General features: G+C 44.3%; 1 protein-coding gene across 9 annotated transcripts in view; it reads right to left on the reverse strand.

Annotated features, from left to right (window-relative positions):
• Window positions 1–22,104, reverse strand: part of RAPGEF6 (Rap guanine nucleotide exchange factor 6) — a 124,109-nt gene that overhangs the window by 47,166 nt on the left and 54,839 nt on the right. For 8 of the 9 annotated variants that reach the window (XM_071569896.1, XM_071569900.1, XM_071569893.1 and 5 more), the window contains exon 7: window positions 5,389–5,520. In XM_071569896.1, the coding sequence (XP_071425997.1) occupies window positions 5,389–5,520 (132 nt within the window). Of the gene's footprint in view, window positions 1–5,388; window positions 5,521–19,322; window positions 19,901–22,104 lie in introns of those variants that run through there. The other variant, XM_071569898.1, reaches the window with a different exon arrangement.

Below are 22,104 nucleotides of genomic sequence, written 5' to 3' on the forward strand. Positions count from 1 at the left end.
AAAAAAAAGTAGTTTGAAATTCTCAGTTTCTACAGAGTAGCTGCTCAACCCCTTTTTCTAAAGTTTCAGCCAGCATGCAAATCATTTTTCTGTTTAAATTCAAAAATTTGAGCAACAAGAAGAGTCACTGTGAAGTGTAAGGCAATTATGGAGAAACTTGCAGAAAATGGAGTTTGTTTCTAAATGAGCACATTTACAACACTCACTTCCAGTTTCAAAGAAATCCTCGAGGTTTTACAGAAACACTGAACCATTTAAGGCATCAAGTGCTCTGCAGGTTTACAAAACTCCAAAACAGAGGATGAATGTGAGCACTGATGGGACCAAACAGCTTCTCTGGGCAACCTGCACTGCTGTCTCAGCACCCTCCCAGGGAAGAGGATCTTCCCTAGGGCCAAGATAAATCTACTGGTTTCCAGTTTAAAACCACTGCCCCTTGTCCTGTCACTACAGGACAGGTGGAAAGTCTTTTTAACAGGCCCCTTTAGGTGTTGGCAGGGTGTAAAAAGGTGCCCCTGAAGCCTTAAATTCCCTGTTCTCCAGTCACTGGGGACATCATCTGACTGCCAAGTAAGACAGAGAGTGCCCCAGAAATTCCATCAGCCAAATCCCTCAGGACCATGGGATGCACCACCTTTGGTCCCACAGATTTGTGGACATTCAGGTCCTCAGGTGGTCTCAGACCCACCTTCTCTTTCCATGGGAAGGGGTTCACCTGGAGCTTCAGGGCCTTGAGAGATGTGGGAAGAACAATTCCCAGTGAAAACTGAGAAGCTGCCAAATGCCTCAGCCTTTGCCATGTCACCAGTTTTGCTCCCTTATTTCGTGAGGGAGTGAAATCCTTTTTTTATAAATCTTCTTTTTTCTGACTAAAGTACCTGGAAAAGCCCTTCCTGCTTTTCATCACATCCCTTGCCAAATCCAGCTCCAGCTGTGCTTTGCCTTCCTGGATCCCAGCTCTGCACATCTGGGCAGTGGCCCTGTATTCCTCCCAGGATACATGTCCCTACTTTCACTGCACTTCCCTCTTGTGCCTTACTGTGACCAGGAGGTTCCTACTCAGCCACGCTCCTCCTGCCCCCCTGCCCCACATAAAACAATATTACCTTTAAATTATTTAATGCCAGCAGGTTGCCCTGCCTGCCCCTCCCTGCATGCTGGGGCTGATGTGAGCCCAGCACCTGGACAGAGCCAGCACTGCCCTCGTGCATCAGCCAAAAAAACATTGGGGTTCAGATATCACCTTGGACCTTGAGCTTGTCCTCATTCTAACAATTAGCCAGCAAACCTAATAAATAAGGCTTAAGTGATTTAACAAAAATATTTGTTTCAGAGGAAGGCAGCAATACAGAGATGGTTAAATCTGCTCTACATTACATCACTTCACTGGCTCCTGTAGCTCCCATTAACAGCCTTGGAACTGAGCCCAAGTGCAAATTGTGCTTGGAGAGTCTCAGCAGCACATGATCAGTACAGGGCTTTATTCAAGGACTTTTCTAGTATTTCTTCATCTAAATAGCCACAATTTACATCAACTTCTGCAGGCTGAATATGACAGACAACAGCACCACTCCCTGCTCTGATGACCTCAAGCCAAACCAGAAAACCTGAGGCTACAGGTTCTATAGAATTCTGTATATTCTAAACAGGACAACAAACAGGGTCTTCTTTCTGGATAAATAAGTTATGGGTTATCAAGCTATGAAATAGATGGTCCTCCAACTGTGTTTCCAAGTTCTGTGCAGATGGTTCAGAGAAGGTTGGCAGGTCAGGCAGAGCTGCAGGAATGGGGAGGGTTTGTCACAAAGCCATGAGGAGTGGCTGCTCTTGCCCAAAAAGATGCTCCAGCTGCTCCCACTATCAAACAGCAAAACCATTCCTAACAGAATCATTGTGAAGTACTGACTTACAGAATGAAACCAGAAGCTGCAGCCCTCAAATCTCACACAAACATGGATTTCCAGGATTGGGTCTACAGTGCAAGTGTATCCACTGAGATACACCCTTGGTGCATATTCTATACATAATCTGTTTTAATGTAAAACCCTGAACCACAGCTGGGATCACTGCTGGGCAATAAATGCTGCTGCCCACAGAGAGTACATCCTGTCAAAGGGTTAAAGGAAAATCCTGGAAAAAAGGGCAAGAAACTTTTCACTGACAGAACTGAACAGGTAAATAAACCAGATGCCACCTGGTTGGGCATTGAGAGAAGAGCATTGCCAGGATTGCCACAGGCAACTCATTCCCTGCAGCAGAGGTGGGACCCTGCCCATCTGCATCTGGAGACACTCCCTGGGCTCCCTGGGTGAGCCTGGCTGGGCACCTGGAAGGGCAGAGAAAGGTACTTCACTGTGTAATACCTTTGGAATTCTCTTTCACTGAGGGCACCTGTTACAGGTGAAAGCAGCTGTACAAACCCTCAGGATGCACAACCACAGCTCCTCCTCCTGCTGGCTGGACACCACAGGTCTGCAGTTAGACACTGCCAGAAGGGACTGAATGGAAAAAGTTAATAGAAATTTAAAATCCTCTTCTCTGCATTAAAATTGTAGGGAATAACTTACCTTTTTCTCCCCATAATTAAAAAAGGTTCATAGTAAACAGAAAGACAACTGCTCTGCAATATTCCAAACAAGCTGGAATTTGCAATACACTCATTTGGACATTCTGGTGTCCCTGGTTTGGTCACCAAAACACTGAAAGCTCCAACAGGGAGCAGCAACAGTACAGGGCAAGAGAGAAAAACACCTGCATAGATTTGTTTTCATCACCCTTTGCAGCAACTCAGGGTCTCACACCTGTGCCCACAGCAGTGCTCACAGGCAGGAATGCTCTCCTGCTGAGCCCACCTTCAGCTTCATGGTCACCATTTCCTTTTTAACTGGAAATGGGTTTTTCCTGGGCTGAGAGGCAGCTGCAACAACTGAAACCTCATTTCAACACTGTCAATGAATGCAGAGTCCACAGATGAACAGAAGTCTTTCAAACCTTAAAAAAACACTGTTTTCTTTTTGGTTCCATCATTCTAATCCTATTTTCCCATTCTGGAAGGATGTTTGCACGACTTACTGGAAAAATTAATGTTAAGATACCATTCATTCAGGAGGTCATTTCAAGGCTACATTAATCAAAATTACTCAGAACATTAGTGACATTAATGGTATTACTGGAGAGCTTGGCATGCAATAGATACAACACTGACTGCAAAAGCAAAGCAACATTTTCCAAACAGTTCATGAAAAGCTGTGTTTTGTTCTACCAAAAATGCTTTCAATTACTGAGCCAATACATTACACTCAAAATGTAAGTTTTATTGCACATCAAAGAGACTCTCTGCCTTCATAATGTGATAAATATTGGGGGAAACACTTTTCTTTCTCTTGGTCATTTCAAAATGTGTCTGTACCAATGTGCCACTGCAATACAAAGCCATGGCAAACACTGTGCCAGGGCACTGTTACACCATCTCCAACTATTCCTGAGCAATATCCAGCCATCACTTAGGGATGTGTGACAAACAGTAAGAGAATCTCCAGCACTGTTACTGCTACTACAATAAAGCCCCATAAAATACATCAATGCACAGAAAATGCACCTTTCAGCAGGTTGCTATTTGCACATCAGACACATGAGAACAAGATACTAAAATTCACTAAGAAAATAAGAAAGAAAGGGAATAAATTCTCAGTGGATTGTTGGTTTTTTCCTACTCTCCATGACGTGCCTGTTGCAAATCTCATCCTCACCCACAGCCTATCAAGGGCTTGATTCTCCAGTGTTGTCTCTCAGGACTAAGGACACTGCAGGTCTGCTCATACTGTAACATTATCTGTAATATTATCCTTGAACATCCCACAGGAGTCTGACAGTGGGGACCTGTCCATGTTTCCTCCAGGATGCAAAACCAGACAGGCTAATGCCACTGAAAAGGAAATTCCTACCTGGAAAGTCCTAATTCCTCAAAATTAATGGAAAATCTGCAGTCATTTTCACATTAATATATTAATCATTCCTTAGAGTACAAACCACTTTGCACTGCTGTTTATTTGCTTCAGTGCATATAAATAAATATGCTGCTCCATCATTTCTTTTACTTATCTAAATTTTATTTATCAATTATGCTCTTTTGGCATTTTCTGATGAGCAGACAAAAGGCAATTAACCACACATGATAGGGCATTCACTCATCACAAGATATCACTGCTAGAATGACATCTTTGCTGTATCAATAATATATTTTAAGTGCTTTTCACTTAGAGCAAGCTCTCCAAACTCCTCAGGTAGACAGGCAGGCAGACATGGGCAGGGAAACCCTCCATCAGCATCCTCGTGGATGGGCTGCCAAGGGACAGCACAGACCAGTTCTGGGACTCTGACTAATTACCTCAATTCTGTTGATTTAGAAAATAGTAAGAATCAAGATACAGAACCCCATTTTCCAGCAGGACCTCTCAGAAATTAAAGAATTCACAGAGCCCCTTGGAAAGGCTCTCTCAGGGATGCCAACTCCTGACCTGGCTGGCAGCAAGGAGTCTAAAGCAATAAGGTAACAATTAAATAGGACAGTAATGCAGAGACACTTGTAATGTTCTAAAGGAATTTTTGCTTTAATGTCTCATTTTTAAGTTCCCTATGCAATGAGTTGCTGTAAATAGAAATGTCTCTGATCTGCTTCTAGCACAGAAATAATACCCAGGCAGCACCCAGGGAGAGGGAACAGGTGTGCAAAATCAAGTTACACCCACACTGTGCCCAACAACTGCTGCACAGCCAGTGCTGGGGCTGGATGGCAACCTGGAGTGGAAAAGCTGTGAAATTCCTGCTCAACACAAACCCAAGCTGAGCCCACACTCAGCAACCAGAACATCAACACTCAGGAAGCAGCTCTGCATTTGACACCAGACAGGTAACTTATTAAGTGTATGATCAGTAAACAAATGAAGCTATCTCTGGATTTCAGCCAACTTCTATTCTCAGCAAGCCACACTAGAATTTCCACAGTCAATTAGTGCAGAAAGTGGGTTTATTACCACGCTTTTGTTTGCAGAACTGAACATCTGCTATTAGCAATAAATACAAATAATCAAGGAAGGTATTGGAAACACAAGGCTGAGTTCATGAGATTTGTTCCATTTCAGACAGGAAAATGAAGCCATAAATCAGCAAATGTGACTTTCAAAAGCCACAGTGCACTTGGTGGTACAGAAAGATGTGAAAAGCAACAAGAAGAGCTTTACAAGCAGCTTGTTGCACTCCGTGTGTCTGTGGGGGTGGGAAGGGAAAGGCAAAGTAAGGGCTTTACCCAAATTCTGGATAAAGGGCCACTCTTCTTGGTTATGGAATGTATCAAAAGGAAGGAGAAGGAAGAAGCCAAAGGCATCTCACCTGGTAAATGTCAGACAGGCTGCTGCTCCCAGAGTCGCTGGCGATGCTGCAGCCAGACTGGCTGGAGGGCACGTGTGTCACCTGCGGGTGAGGATTGTCCGTCAGGTGCATCTTGGTGAGGTCGGCTGGAAGCTGGGAAGGAAAGGGGTTGGGCAGGAGACAGAAAGGAAAACAACACGTGTAAGTCTGATTTGAGGACACAGTCAATTAAAAAACTTAAGTTGCATGTTTATATTTGTATTTGAATTGTGGAATTATTAACTCAAAATTCAAACTGAATCTGACTCTGTAACTTGATGCACATTTTGAGAAAAAGCTGATTTAGACTAAGCTTGCCCAACCACACTCCAGATCTCATAGAACTGATGGAAAATGAGGCACCCTCTGCAAACAAAGGTCTGGGTTCTTTATAGCTGCTACACTCCAGGATGGCAAATCCACGATGCTGGCCAAGAGCCTGCAGGATTTGTCATCAGCTGACACTACAATCCAGGATGAAGCAGAATTCCTCTTTATAAATTCAATTTATGCACCTTAGTCCAAGAATAACCTTTAGAAAATATCGATACAGAACAAAAAGTAATGTCATCTAAGCCAAAGGTTTGGTCTAAAAAAGGCTTTGAATTTTAAGAAAATGAGTACACAGGAAGAGTATGATGCAGTTTTGGTACAGCCACATAAAACAGCACCTCTATTTTATAAATCTGTCTGTAAGTGAACACACATATGCAGATATGTAAATTCCAGTGCATGACTCAAGTCCACAAGTGTGTTCTTGCTACTAAAAAAAGCAAAAATTAGTGGCTTTTAAAGACTCAAAGTTGCATGGAATCCTATCTAATAACCAACCCTTTAATTCAGCTGCTTGTTTACTCTCTGCCCCATAAATGCCTTTTTAAATTTATTTTTAAATTTATACTCAACTATATGAAAAGAACATTGTATCAAGGAATCACAGATCCTCTGTGTGCTTTCACCACTATGAATTACAGAAGTTATGCACTATTCCTTTAAAAAAAAAAGTTCTGATGCAGAATAAAGTCCAAAACTATTCTGCCAGAATCAAGGGCTGTGATCAAATGAAAATATTTCTGTAAAGATCCCACATAGTCGTGTCAGCCACGTGCAGTCCTACAAATTCAGACAGTATTGTACAAATGCAGTTGCTCTGCTATCAACTTTATAAATACTGACTAAACTTAAAAGAAATGGCAAACAGCTTTAAATTCAGAATCCCATGTTTATGCCCATTACTTGAAGAGCACTCAAGAGAAGCACTTTACCAAATACCAGTTCAGTATTTTCTGACACCACCAGTGGCAACCACAGGTCTTGCCAAACCTTCCCACTCACAGTAAAAAATGTTGACACCTTCTGATCCAAACAATAATTCCATTACCAGAATTGGGATGGGGAACATGGGGACATGTCGTGTCCCCTGCAACTCCCCATCCCATTCCCACTGGCAGTCACTACTCAAAGCCAGCCCTTCAAAGGGCTAGGAAAGACTACAATGCTATTTCTCACTCTCCTCACTTTTTACCTTATTCTGGCTTTGTGTGTACCTCACCAACAAAAGGAAGTTCAGAACATACAACCTGTATATCTCTATCTCTGGTTGCCTGTGTCTGGAAAAAGTCTGAAAAGCAGAACACTTCTAAACTCTCACAAACTCCCACAAAAACCCCCATCAGAGCAGAAGGTATAAAATAGTGAACTTGATCCCAACACAAAAGAAACACAACCCTTTGAAGCCTGTGTTTAGCTGCCAGAAAAAGTTTTGCACACTAAAAAAATCTACTTTCATGGGAACAGTAAAAAGGTCAAAGCATTCAGGTGACAACTCAATGCAGTGGCCAAAGGTGACCTTGGAGTGAGCCCCTGGTGAGAGCTGAGACAACTGAATGTGCCACAGTGAGGCTGAGATTGAATCCTGGTGCAAAGGAACACACCTACAGAACCCAAACTATTCTGCTCCTGCAATTCTAAGTAATGCTGGAACAGGACATGGCTCTCAAAAAAAAAACCCAAAAAACCAAGTAGTGTGCATGCTTTGTATGCCATTTCCACAAAAACACACAGAGGACCAAGTCAAAGCACCACCAGCCTTCCCAAGGGAGCATTTCTAATCAACTCACTATTTCTAATCACTAAAACTGATCCTCAATCCCCCTGCCAACACTCCCCTTCACTTCCACCACCTGCAAAGCACATGGGCAGGTACAACCTCTGCTGGGCTCTGCAATATACTCTTGTAAAAGACATTTAATGCAAGTTGGATGCAAGGAAACACCACAGCATCTCTTTAAGAGAGATAAGGTTTATTTGAGACAAATGACCTTTAAAGCACTGCTTGCCACTCTACTCCATCTCCCAGAATAAATCACAGCTTCTGTCTTTTGTGTGCCATTTTTATTACCCCAACTGATTGTTCTTTCCTTCAGAGCTCACTAAGCAGCAAGACACACAGAGGATGTTTCTGCACCAAAGGGACAGCAGGAGGGACTTGCTGGAGGAGGTAAAGAAGTTGCTGGAAGTGACATAAAACTGTCTTAACTACTGGTGACTATGACTGTTCTTGTGAAACTTAGAAACTCTTGTTCCAGTCACATCCATACCTGGAACAAGATCACCCATGCCCGTGTTGGAGGCTTCAGGATGCAGATGTTGGATCTCCAGTATCCTCTGGCTTGTGTGTGTCCCAGCAGCCCCAGACAGGGAAACCCCAAACATCCCTGAAATTCTGCTAAATGCTCCAACAGACCACTTACTTGCCACTTCAAACCACAACAATTTCATTTTTTCACTAGAAGGGATAATCAGGAATGCATCTGCCCTGCTGGCACAGCCTGTCCCTGCCTCGGTGCCAGCACATCCTTGTGACTGACCTTTCCCAACAAAGGGATATTTAGGACCACACCCCCTGCAGAAACCCACACTGCAGTTCAGAGCTGCACAAGAAAGAAAGTTAAGAAAATAGAAGTGATGGTCAGTACAGCCACCTACAGCTCTGCCCTCCCACTGAGGCAGGAAAACAGTTGGGGATTACACCAAAAATCCTGCATCAACATGGAATTTTTAAAGAGATATTGCCAAATTGCAAAGGGAAAAAAGGAGAGAAAAAATACTAAATCCTCTGGGAGCTCATCCCAATGGCAGCATCAACTTGTCTCGCTGCACAAAACCAGAAGCACCAACAACCTGGACTAGTTTAGGTTAAAAGTGTGTGAAATTCGGGCAGAGGGGACAGAGGGACAGCCCATCCCACTCACCTGGACACCCAGGAGAGAGGGGAGGTGTGGGGAGAGGACATGGGAGTTTAAATCCAGCAAGGAGCAACAATAAAAACTGACAAGAACAAAATCCTAAACTTTCCCCACAGCAACCATGAAAGACTCCAGAGGTCCACCAGGAGCTTTTGCCACCGACTTGATGGGTGCAGCCCCCCAGCACCAAACGCTCCTGCTGCCCCACCAGAGAAACCCCAACACCCCTGCAAGCCCCAAACCTGCCCCTTCTCTGGTACATCACACAGTGCAAAAACTCTCACACATAAAAAACCAAACCCAAACCATAAAGAGCAGTGAACTTGTACAGAAGTGCTTTTTGTCCTCTCCAGACAGACGGAAGGCCCAAGTCTGGCACATGCTGCAGAAGACAAATTGCATCAACAGTCTGATTTTTCAGAGCAGAGGCAGAGTGGCAGATGTGGGAGCAGCCCTGCTCCTCTGCATGGGGGGATGAGGAGCAGAGAGACAGAAAAAGCAGCAACAGGACACTGTAAAACTAACCAAGCATGGAAGAAAAGAATCTCTGCTCATATTTGCCCTTGGGTAACCTCAGAACAAAAGGATGGTTCTCAGGAAGAGTGTGGAGAAACCTGCAGGTGGAAGGGGTAATGAATGAAACCTGGGGAGGTTGGGAGGGGCCAGAAGGGAACAGAGACCCCAGAGCATCCACCACTGCCCAAACAGTGCCTGGTGGACACCAGGGGACATGTATGGGGCCACCGGGACCCTCAGTCTGAAGCAATACAGACTTTCTTTGCTTAGATGAAATTATCAGCTAAAATGGTTAGAGATGGAACCACCCAAGAACTGGTGAGCACCAAATAATAGAGCAACAAAGCTGGGACCTTCAGGAATGAGCCATCTGTGCTCCAGCAGCCAGGAAATCCCTCAAATAAAGAAAAACTATTCAACTAGAGTTCCAAAATTATTCATTCACTGAATAACCATTTATGCAATGCATTTCACTAAATTTTTTTGATTTCTTGTAGGCAGTCTGAAGGAGAAGAGAATTTGGAGCAGTGGGAGGTGACCTGGAAGCAGCAACTCCAGATCCCACCAGAGAGCAGCAGCTTTGGGGGGCTGAGCCACTCACTGCCCAGAGCTCAGCTCTGTCCACTTTTCAGCAAGGTTTACCTGCAAAGAACATTTAATTTGGGTTTTTTTAAACAGGCAATCAGGACATCTTTGTTTAAAACAGAATTACCAACTTTCTAAAAGCAGTCTGGTAACAAGAGCAGAGCAGCAATGGGATGGTTTCTCCCAGAGCCTGCTGAGGTTTCCCACAGCTCTCCAGCAAGAACTGTATGGAGGTTAAAAAAGTGAGCCCAAGGTTGGGCACCTGCACCAAGTCTCCTGTCTAGAATTCTGAAATTAAATGGCACAGCTCCCAGGCCAGCAGAGCACAGGCACTGTGTCTGCAGGGACATTTCCTTCCCATGTAAACACCTCCTACTCTCAGCAGTGAAGTCACACAGAATACTTGAGAATTCAATTAAAGGCTGATTTCACTGTAACAGACATTTAAGATTGCACATGCCCTGCACAACAGAGCAAAGGAGGTGACCTTGGATGAGGTGACCACCTGCCAGCTCCTCTGAGGAGGACACTGAAGTGATGGGCAGCCTCAGGACAGCTTTCCTTTATGTGCTCCTCAGGAAGGGGTTCCTAAAAATAAAGGCTCTAGAATTTAAATTGAGAGAAAGACAACCACAGAAGTCATAAGTGAAGTTTTGTCACAGGACACCTAAACTGAGACTTTCTTCTTTTCTATTCCCCAGTTTTCCAACGGAGAAGAATCAGTAGAACCTCTTTTGGCACAGCTGCCCTTCATCCTGTATTTCCACAGTGATTTACTTTTGGATTTACTGGTATCTCTGCTCTACGAAAAAGAAACATCTCTGTGTTTGTGCCACAGGTTTTCAGAATACATATCAGTGTTTCCTGTTACACTTTGGATAACCAAAAAACATGTGCTGGAAAGACACAGATGAGAAATCTGCAAAATACTCTTGAGAGAGGGACTCAAGACCTATGAATTACCTTCTATGTGTAAAAGAAGCTTCACCATCATGCTCCAATCTGCAGTAAATGGTATGTTTAATGAACAGCCTCAGAACCATCCTGCAGTGAGGGCAGTGGCCAAGGACTCATCATCAGAAAACAAATTACTGAGGGAAGCTCAATGCACACAGCCCTCCTGCTGTACAGTGTCCACTCCACATTCCAATTAATGGAAAGAAAATGGGCAATAAGGAATCAGAAGGTTTGCCCCACTCCTTCTTTGATACTCCTTGATGGCCAAGTTTTTTATCAGTTTTTCCAGGTCCCCATATGGATGTTTACAAGCCATCGATCCAGTCTGGACACGGGAGAAGCATCAGCCTCTGCAGGAACAGTCTGTCCTTTTCCAGGCTGTGTAAGCAAATTTTCTGCCCTTGGTTTTACAGATTGTCAGTAACCTTATACCTTATTTGCTTTTCTGAAGTTCCCTGAAATGTTGCCAGCAGGAATAATATTCAGAAACAACACAGGATTTATTTTCCATGCAGCACCCGAGGCCGAGCCCAGCAGAGCCCTGAGGTGTGGGGACCACACTGGGCTGTCCTGGGGAACCCCCACCCCACCACCCACTGCCACCAGCCCTCCAAAACAAACAGCCCCAATTTAGGGCACACATATTGAGTGTTTTGTTCACTGCTTGAGGTTTTCCATTGAGAGGTCTCCACTGGTTTAAGCTGGACCCATTAACACATGCTGAGCATGGACTGGGATGGCACTGGGCAACCTCTGAGCTTTGGGAACACCCTGCTCAGCCTCCAGCACACCCAAGTGGTTTGAGGACACCATCCTCCCCTCTCAGATGATTCTGGGCTGCTACAAACTGCCAGCTAAAAACCTCCGTGTTTGCCTTAAGTCTTAAAAATTAAACCAAACAGCCAAACTGAAAAAAAACCTTGATCCAAGAGCCAAATGGGACCCCAGTGCTCAGAACCAGAACCTCTCCAGCTCCCACCTCTGCCCTTCAGTGTCTACACCCTTCCAGCCCCCCATACACCATCCTCTCTCTGACCCTCTTGATAAACACCTCTCATACAATTATTTCTTCCTGCATTTTTCCCTTTTAATTCCCATTTGCACTTCCAGCCTTTGGATCCCCCCATTTCCTTGGCAGCTCTGCGGGCTCTCTTCTCCTCTTGCTGTTGCCATTCCATGTTCACCTCCAATACCAAGCAAGGTGTGCTTTCCTGGGAACCAATGCCCTCCCACAGCAGGGAAAGCTCTGCCCAAGCTGGAGGATGGCACAAGTTTCCTACATGGCTCATTCACAAACACCCCTCACTTGAGATCATGGAATATCAGAATGGTCTGGGTGGGGAGGCACCTTAAAGATCCCCCAGTTCCAAGCCCCTGCCATGGGCAGGGACACCTTCCACTGGACCAGGATGCTCCAAGCCCTCTCCAGCCACAGCACTGAGTGCTGTAATGACACCATGAGTGTCCATTTGGGGACATCCCAGCAGCATGGACAGCCTGCCCAGCACTGGCTCTGCTGCCACCCACCTCTCCTTCCTCTGGCATTACAGATGTCACAATCCATATGGGATTATTTTAACCATTTCATGGTCAAAGACACGGTCTCTGCCAGACCCCTGGCTGGTGTTACAGCCTGTGCTGCCTCACTTTGCCTCCAGCTTCAGCAAACTCCACACTCCAGCATCTTATTTACAAGTTGTGCTGATGGTCTCACTACTGGATAATGGAACAGTGATTCCATCACCAGTTTGTTTATTTTAACAAGAGAACTAATTTATTTAATGAGTTCTGGTTTTCCTTTCCACAGCCTTCTGAAACACTTCACTCCCACTGACAGGGCACAGCCTCTCACCAAGCAACCCTTTCTGTATCCCACTTCTTGCCCACCTCCACCCCATTCATTCCATCCAAGAAAAAAATTAAAACAACCTCCTGGATGTTTTTTTTCCTGGTGTCAATAAATTACTTTAATCACCTCATGTATTCTGCCAGTAAATTAACAAGGAAGCTCCAAAACCCACGAGCTCTCTGAAGTTATTCTGCACAATGTTCAGGAGCCTTTCTCACAAGGATTTGTATAAATTAACTCTGCTTTTGTTCACCTTTTACATACGAGCTACAATTCTGCTCCAGTTTAAAATACACTCAGAGCTGTGTTAATGGGAGAGGAGCAAGTTGCTCCTCTGAGATACAGAGAGGCCACTTAGGTGTCCACAGAGAGGGTAAGATGAGCCCAGCCAAATTAGCCATGCTGACATCAGTGCTCACTAACTTAATGCAAACAGCACCATTTCCTCCTGAAAGACCACAGATGGTCCACCAGCGGCACAAAACCAGACTTCTCATTTCTGAGTGCAGCAATGATGTCTGGAGATGGGTTTTTTGTTGGTTTTAAAGCCAACTGATGCTTCAAGGTTTTCCCCAAGAAGTTCAGAAAAAAACCTGTAGCCTTCAACAACGTGATGCAAAGAGAAAGGGTGCCTGTCCAGCTACACAAACTGCAGGACATGATTTATTTCAAATCATGTTTCAGTTCACTACCTACAGCACCTACTCCAGCTGTTCTCAGTGCTACAGACATGAATCTCAAAGAAATAAGGACCAACTTGACACCATTCGTGACAGCTTTGCAGTGCCTTGAAAACTCTCCTTGGAGCCTTCCTAAAATAACTCCAGGCTTAGAATAAAATAAAAAAAAGGCACACACAACACACACACAAAACCATCTGAAAGAATTAATAATCCCCAGGGGCTGTTCTGTGCCTCTGGCAGCTGAGAGCTTTTTGGTCTTCATGGCTCCTACAGCCCATAGGAAATAAAACCCTCTGAAGTATTAACGTTTCCTTAGTTACAATAAGGTGACATGAGGACAGAATTTCCAACTGAATTCTGGTGTTGCCTTAAACCACACACGTAATGCAAGTTTAATTTAGTTTTCAGATGTGTAAATTATAGATTACTACTATGCCTTAACTCAGGCCCATGCCAGGAGTCTGACACGCAAACATCTCAGCTTTGGAGAGAAGTGGGTGGGCAAATTCCCCTGTGAGAAACTGCACCAGCACTGATGGGAGCTCCATTCTACTGGGAACATCCAGCAGGTAAACACACCTGAGGGTTGCAAAACATGCAACTTTATACAGATCAATTCTTCTCTGGTCCATTCCCAGAGTGATGTTTTTTTTTAAAATGTCAAGAATTGTGTTTTGCTGTCTTGAATATGGAACAAGAATGTTCAAAAGGCCTTATTTTCAGTGCCAGAGTTCAAATTCTACTCCATGTTCTTGCCACTGAAAATTAATACATGACAAGAGTACAAAGAGCCTTGTCTGAGTAATTAGAGTAGAAAACAAACTGTGATGGTGGGGAGGGATGCTCTGAGCTCTGTGAGGAGGACACAGAGGCAGCAACAGCAGCCCCACCTTTGGGAACCCTCATCCTGAGCCAGCACTGCAGGGCACATGGAATTCCACATCCCCACTGAATAATTTATCACCCCTTGGATACAGGGCTGGCAGAACACAGAGGTGCTGACGAGCCCTGTTTGCACATCCTGAGGCTGCTCCCAGCCACTCTCTGCAGTGACACGCAGGTGACAGGCCAGGGACAGGCCAAGCAGGGCTCCAAGGACACCGAGCAGGTGATGCTGCCACCACCTCTGAGCCTGGGGCTGTGCAAGGAGCCCCTCAGAGCCTGCACATGCCAAGGGAACAATGGGCACCAATCTGCAACCTGAGCTTGCCCTCTGCATTCATCCAGAAATGCATTGGTGGAAGTGAGAGGGGCAGAACAGGGTGGTCCCCACTTAGGCTGTGGCTGTAAAGAGCATTGTAACAAAGCAGGTTTAAAACAAACCAAGTCTAGGAGGAAGTAAATGAACTGATAGGTATTTATTTGCATATTAAGAGCCAATTTCCCATAAAAACAATACTTCAGGAAAAGGCTTTTTCTGTTAGAAAGTAGTACAATGTGTACTTGCCCTTTATTTTAACATATTAGATACTGGAGTGTCAGAAAATCCACATTTTCCAGAGTAAATGGCCACACAGCTCATACAGAACCATTTTTACCTTAATAAACTATCAAGCAAAAAGTGTGGTTAAAAAGCTTTATGGAAATTATCCTGCAAGTTGTTACAGAAAAGAGAGTTGAAACTTCAAGAGTAAGAAAAATCTCCATTTGCCAGTGCAAGCCCTGACTCTGCAAGTGTTGAGGGACCCCAGCACTGAGGAACCAAGAGGCTGTGCCCCTACAAATAACATGGAGAAACAAAGCAGTCCCTCTGGGCAGAGAGGATGGAGGGAGGAAAGATCAGGAAACACAGGCTGGAGAGACCATAAAAACTCTGAGGAGCTGGCTGGAACTCCAGAACCTCAGAAGAGGGGCTAAAGCAGGTGACTCAAAGTTCACAGGAGGAAAGGGAACCATCAGGAGCCAGGAGAGGAGCTCAGAGGGCAAGCCCTGAGTGGTGACAGGGTGTCCACCAGGCTGAAAGCTGGGCTGGAAACTACAGGCACGAATAAAGACAGACTGGAGGGAGAGGCAAGGCCAAGGAGAAGAGAATGGCATTGTCAAAACTGACTGAAAAAAAAAAAAAGAAGGATCAGTTGCTCTATTTGCACTGAAAACATTTAAAATTCACACTTCCAGGGCTACTTTCCATGTTAGCAAAGACAGGATGACATCGAATCCAAGCAAGGACACACCATCAAAGCTCTGTTTTTCTCCCAAGGAGGTGAAAATAAACCTTTAATTGCATGAAGGTTTCAGCTCAAGATCCTGGAGATCAAACTGATGCCCTTTGGAATCAGAAGATGAGGTTACACTGATTTTAGTTACAGATAACCAGAACCTGCTTCACATCCCTCTGAGACACCACCAGAAATTGGAAAGGGACTGAAAAATGACTCCAAGTCTCTGCTCTAACCCAAACAAAAACTTTCACAGAGCAAATGTATCTTGTTGTTATGCCTCACGTTATTAGATTTTATCTAAGCAGCAGAAAGAGAAGAGCACAGAAGCCTGGAGAAAATAAATTACTCTCTACTGCCGTAAGGTGAGTTTAACATGCACCTGGGATCTTGAATGAAACTGTTCTCCTTCAGGAGAACATTTCAGAAGCTTAAATGTTAATTCAAAAACTCTTATTTTCTATAAAAAGCCCATTATCTCAAAAAGCATCCTTTTAAAATACCCTCTGTAGGAACATTACCCAGTCACCCTGTACTTTCCCCATCAGTCCCTCCTGCTTCACAAACAGGGGAACTGTGGATACATAACCAGGCTTGGAGAATTGTCAGCATGTGCATAAAATTTTTATTACAGGAGAACCATATACATCCAAATCGTTAAGTTTAGAGCTCTCTTCCATAATGACTTCATAGCACAGTTACAGTGAGGAGTCCAACAGCAAAGTGCACACAGACAACTGAACAGAGAAAGTTATGATCAGAATTACGAAGATGATCAGAATCTTGTTGAGATACTTGCAGATTATTTAATGTTTTTGCTTTAAAACCCTGCACTGGTATCACAGGAATTTAGTTCAATGCAAGTTGAATGACTCTTGTCCTCACGAGCACAACCAGCCTGAGGAAGCAGATCTCCACAAACTCAATGCCAAGTCCTCCACCTTCCCTCATCCTCTCCAGAGTCTCAGTGGCCTGACAGCTGGCACTGCTCTGCTCACTGTTCCCCACAGCCCTGGCTGCTTATCATCCTGCCCACGTTCCCTTACGGATCCTACATCTATTTATCTCATCTCCCAGTGTCCATCATTGCAGAAAGGACACGGTCCCCAGGGCACAGCCCACCCCTCCTGATGTGCAGCTCTGCCCCTGCACTGGTTCCTCCAGACACAACTGACAGGGAACAACAACCATCCTCTCCCTGCCAAGGAGATGCTGCTGATCTCTCTCAGCCACATTTCCAAGTATCAGATGTGGTTTGGAGGAACACACTGACCTCCACGAGAGCCTGCATGGGCTGAGAGGGCACTGCAGACATTCCCCCTCTCAGCAGCTCTCGAGGCAGGAAAATAGACTGCACTGATCACTTTACACAGGTCTACTCTGACCCTTTACTTTCAGAAGCCAAAAGCTTTTGGGGGACAAGGGGTGGGTGCAGCACCAACCAGGGTGTGCTGAACTGAGCTGGACATCCCTTGTACTTGGAGAACATCCTCCAGGTGCCCACGGAGCTCCTAAAGCTTCTCCTCCTCCACAGCCACACCAATTAACCTCCCCAGGCTAAGGTTAACCTTCAGAGTGTTCTCCTTCACACACCTTCAGGAAAGCTCACCTTGATGATTAGTCATAAGAAATATGACTTCATCTTGCTCTGACTCAATACATGGATCATCCCAGGGTCACATCCAGAACAGCTGTAATTACAGCTGACTCAAGAGCCCGTTTTCAGGCTATTGTCCTACACCAGTTTAAAAGCAAGTAATTAACACAATGCTGGGACAGATCTAAATAAACCCAAGTTCTACTTTCAAAACAGTATCACAAAATATTTGACACTTTCAGGTTAAATTTATAAACTTGCATATTTAAAATTCTGACATCACTTACTTGGCTGCATTATGTATTATTCTAAAACACCAGTCACAGAAAGATTTGTAGCACAAAACTCAGCTAAAACCAAAATGGAACTAACTTAGATCTAACTCAGCTCATCAGTGTGTTCAATCCAATGCACACTTTTCTTCAGTGGCAGAGCATCACAAACAGATCTCTCTTAAGAAGTTGGCTGGGGGGGTGCAGGAGTTTTGGGGTGCTTTGTGGGGGTTTTCAGAAGGGAATAAAGGTGCTTTATCTTTGGTGGTTTTAAAGGTAAAGAACCACCAGCTGTGGAGTGGAATGCAAAACCTGTTCAAGGTTCTCATCAGCCATTTAAAAAAAAAAAGAAAGAAAATCCAAAACTCCCTCTCCCCAACACTTTATACCATTTCATTTCTGATTGGTAACTGAGTGAACAAATGGCTGGGCTGGCAGGGCAGCAATCTGCTGGGTGTCATCCACAGAGCTGACACAGGGGTCAGAAACCTTTTTTATATTATTATTTTACCTCTGCCAAGCTCTTATTCAAGCACATGGTTTCTTTTTTGTGGTTTCCCACTTCAGCCCAAACTCCATGGGAAGAGCAATCCCAGCTGAAGTACAAGGTGACTAAGCATTCCTTAAGCAGCACTACAACACTCAAACCTCCTTAATAAGGGCAGTGCAGGTAAGCCAAGCTTAAGTAAACTCAGCCTTTCATAATTAATGTCTGCAGAGCAGGAAGGGAAGAAAGAGAGTCCACATGTACACTGGGGCATGGATGATGAGACAGAGGCCAGGAATTGCCAGCAGAACCCCAAGGTGAGGAGCCACAGAGCCCACCCACCCTCCCAGGCCAGCAGGACCTGCAGCTGCACCTCACCTGGCCATGGGGTGGACTCAGCACCTGGAACAGCCAAAATGCAGCCACACAAACACCCACAGATGCCCACACTGGTTCTGGCAGCTCACAGGGAACCCCCAAACCCAGCACTGTCACCCCCTTCACATTTTATTAAACACGAGCCTCCCTTCACATTTTATTAAACATAAAACCCAAACAGGGCAGGCCATCCTGGGCAGGGTTTCCATGTGCCCAGCTGCTTCTCCCTGTGCCTTTCCACGCTGTCATGTCACTGAGACTCCAAACTTTGTGGGACCAAAGTGAAGAGCAAATCTCCTGCTCCAAAGTCAGTGCTGCAGCTCACACTGCCAAGAGCACGAGGCTTTGCCTCAAACCCTGATGGCTTCCACAGGCCAGAAAGCTGCTCAGTCTTTATTCTAACCTTTAAATATAAAATTGTAACAAATAAACAGTAATGAATATATGCCTGGCCTCAAGTTTGTAAGGCAATTCTTATGTCTTATGTGACTACTTGGGATTAGCCTTAATAAAAACCAGAACCCTCAGCTGAGCAAACCAAATAGGAAGAGTCTGATAAAAAGTGTATCTTTAAATTTCTTTAAAGGCTTTTATCTCAAAGGTGGGTTTGCTCCAACGTTCCAGCTTTCATTAGCTCCTTTAAAAGCAACACCCTTCCCTCCCCAGTCTGACAGAAATAACACTGCATTCTCAGACACACAAAGTAATTTGGGTCCTTTAAAGCTAATTGTAATTACACAGTTCAGCTAAATAATTAACCAATTCCACGCTGCTGCACAAAGGAAACAAGCAGGACAGCTTCACACAGCTTGAAAATTAGAACATCAGTGGGTCTGCACACCAATATTTCCAAATTAGCAAAATATGCCATCACTTACAAAAATGTTGCACTGCAATAATACTTGTTTCACATCTACAGGCTAACAAGCAGGTTTTACACATTTCATAAGCCAATGGCATTTTCTATACTTGCTGTTAATTTGTGAGCTATTCAAATATAAAACAATTCCACAATTTGAAGGTCCTCCCTTCCTGTTTAGAACAGATTCCACAAGAACAGCTCATGCACAGCCAGGATTGCAGCATCTCCAGCCTGGAGTGCTGCTGGGATGAAGGAACACTCAGACAGCACCAGGGCTGTCAATACATGTCACAGAAATGCAGCACACACAAAATCTTACTTACTTTGGAGGCCCAGGGCTGCAGACAGTTGGCATAACATCGAACAAGAAAAGCCATTTCTAAGGCTGGAGGAGAAAAAAGTTTCCTTTCTCAAATAAAAGCCACAGGGGAGGGAAAAAATGAGAAAAATCCCTTCTGCTTTCTCTTTAAAAATCATAAACCAAAGCAGCAAATGTACATATATGCAACTTCTCAGGCTTGAATTTCACACTGAATTCAATTAGAGCTTCCACTAGATCTGAGGAGTTTTCAGTATTGCAGGGAGTTCAGCAGCAGCAATTCCTGTAAAAATGTTCCAGCTTTAACAAGCACACGAATTCAAATCAAAATGTTTCCTAGCTTTTCAAATACAAATATCCATACGTTCCCCCAGGCAAGAGGCATGCACCCAAAAAGTGCTGCTAAAATTGAATTAATTCAGAAATGGATTAGAACTGCAGGTTAAAGCAACAATACATTAAAAGGCGAGATATGAATTCTTCCAATTTCTTTTTTCTCTTCTAAAATGCATTTACAAGTGGCTTATCTTCGGGTCCACTTTTCAGAAACTTCGTGTTCATATTGTAGATGAAATTCTGCAAAGGTTCTTCAGCATCTTAGGCAATTCAGGAATCCCACACCCTGGGTATTAAAGTTTCTTCTTTATACTCTCGTCCATCATAACTGCAAAAATGGAATTCGCGTCCGGACCGTCGCTCCAGGATCTCTGCTCTAACAGGTTTGCACTGTGGAATGGATTAAAAGCCTCTGCAATACAAACCCTTTCCTCTTTTCCCCCCCCTCCTCCTTTTTTTTTTTTTTTTTTAATGCAGTTTACAACTCTGCAGTGTCGCTCAGTATTCTAATGCCTCAGCCAGGCAGCGCGGCCGATCCACGCCTAACTGCTCCAATGAAACCATCCCTGGGATGCCCAGCAGCACAGGACGTCCATGGCCACAGCAGGACTGGCTGCTGGAGTCCTGATTCCCACTCTCCGTGCCTGCTTCTCAGCAGCTCCCTCAGGAGAAGCTCCCATCGATTGGATGCTCCGCAGCAAGATGAAATATCTAATAAGGAGGAAAGAGAGTGGGAGGGGAACGGAGCTAAAAGGATGACATCACCTGTATAGAAAGCCTTTAGAAACTGCATTAGATCAATTGGCTACTGGATCTGCAGATGCAGCCAACAGAGCATCTTTACTGACCTAATATAAACACACAGATCAGTACAACAACTGCTCAGCACACATCCTGCTCCACAGCAGCTTTTCTATCATTTCAGCATCTATTCATGGATGTGCTGGAACTCTGATTATATTGCTAAATCATTTTTTTTCTTAATCACATGCATCTACTAACACCTTCAGCAGCATTAAGGTGGCTTATTTCTTATTTCTATATCTGAATGCAGAGACAAGTAAAATAAACGCTGCAGCCATTGACATGCACACAGAAACACCCATCAGCAGCTCCCAAGAATTTCTGTTTTATGCATGTGTGTCACACAAGAGGCTCAGTGTTTTTACCACATCCTATACACTCGTTAAGAGATTTTTGTCTAGAATAAGAAGTAAATTTCTGACTGAGAGGTGATATTTATAGTCCTCATAATTTTAATGGTTTTGAAACCACGTTTAAAAGTTTTGGTGGGTGGGGGGTTTTCTCCCTCCCTCGATCCAGACTGACTCTGTTTCTCACCCCAACTGTCTTAATTCTGCAATAGCCAATTTAGTTTTATAATCTCTTTTTGCAACTAAAAACTGATATATTTGCAAGGAGCTTAGTGCCTTGGCTGGCAGCCCAGTGTGCTGCAGAGCTGCTCCAGGGAAGCTCTCCCAGATCCCACACTCCGAGCGGGTCCTCCACGATGCTTTCGGTTCCTGGAAGGCAAACGCCTTCTACTCCTGCGCAGGGAGGAAAGGAGGGAGGGGACACAGGGTGCTGGCTCTGGGAAAGCCATTATTTTGGACTCTGGATCATTTGCTTCATCCACAAGAAGGGGCACTCACTGTTCCCGTTTTCCTCCCTCTGGAAAGAATTTTCATCGCCGTATATGACGTTATTCCCAGTTTGCATCACGCTCTAGGGTAGGTCTCCAAAACAAGGCTATCCCAGGATGGCTGCACTTCCCACGCAGAAAAAGAGCTGCCAAGGGGGCCCTGGTGGCAGTGAGGGCCAAAAATCCCTTTTTTTTATTTGTTTGCTTGCTTATTTTTGACTATTGGATCGGGCAGTTTGAGGCAATCCACAGAAAGCTCTTTTTCATCTACTGTGCCAAGGGACATGTGGAAGAAGATTCTCACATTTCTGAAGCCAAGTTGTACCAACAGGACACCACTCTCCAATCTCAAACCAACAGTTCCTCAGCAGTCGTCCAGGAGTTGAATTCTTCCCAAATTGTCATAGAATATCCTGAGTTGAAAGAAACCCACAAGGATCACGAAGTCCAACAGCTATGATGGAGTTGCCTCTTAGCTAAGCAAGACCTTCCCCTGGCACCTCCCAAAACTGTCTTAAAAGCAAAAAAATTGGCATCAATGTCTTGAATTTACTCAATTTCTATCAGACAACAAAAATAATAAATGCAACCAGGGTCCATAAACATTACTGGGTTTAATTTGTATTTTAACATAAAGGACAATCTGAACATAATTCCTGAGCTTGTAAAAACTGCAAACATAAAGTCTGACTTTTAAAAGCTGAAAGCATTTCAATTACTTTGGATTTTTACAATGCAGTACACAGCCATAGAAATAGCTGTTTCTTTTACTGTTCCTTCACTGCTGAACAACAAGCTGGGCATGTTG

This window comes from Pithys albifrons, chromosome 15 (genome assembly GCF_047495875.1).
Source record: "Pithys albifrons albifrons isolate INPA30051 chromosome 15, PitAlb_v1, whole genome shotgun sequence".
In the NCBI taxonomy this organism is placed as follows: Eukaryota; Metazoa; Chordata; class Aves; order Passeriformes; family Thamnophilidae; genus Pithys; species Pithys albifrons.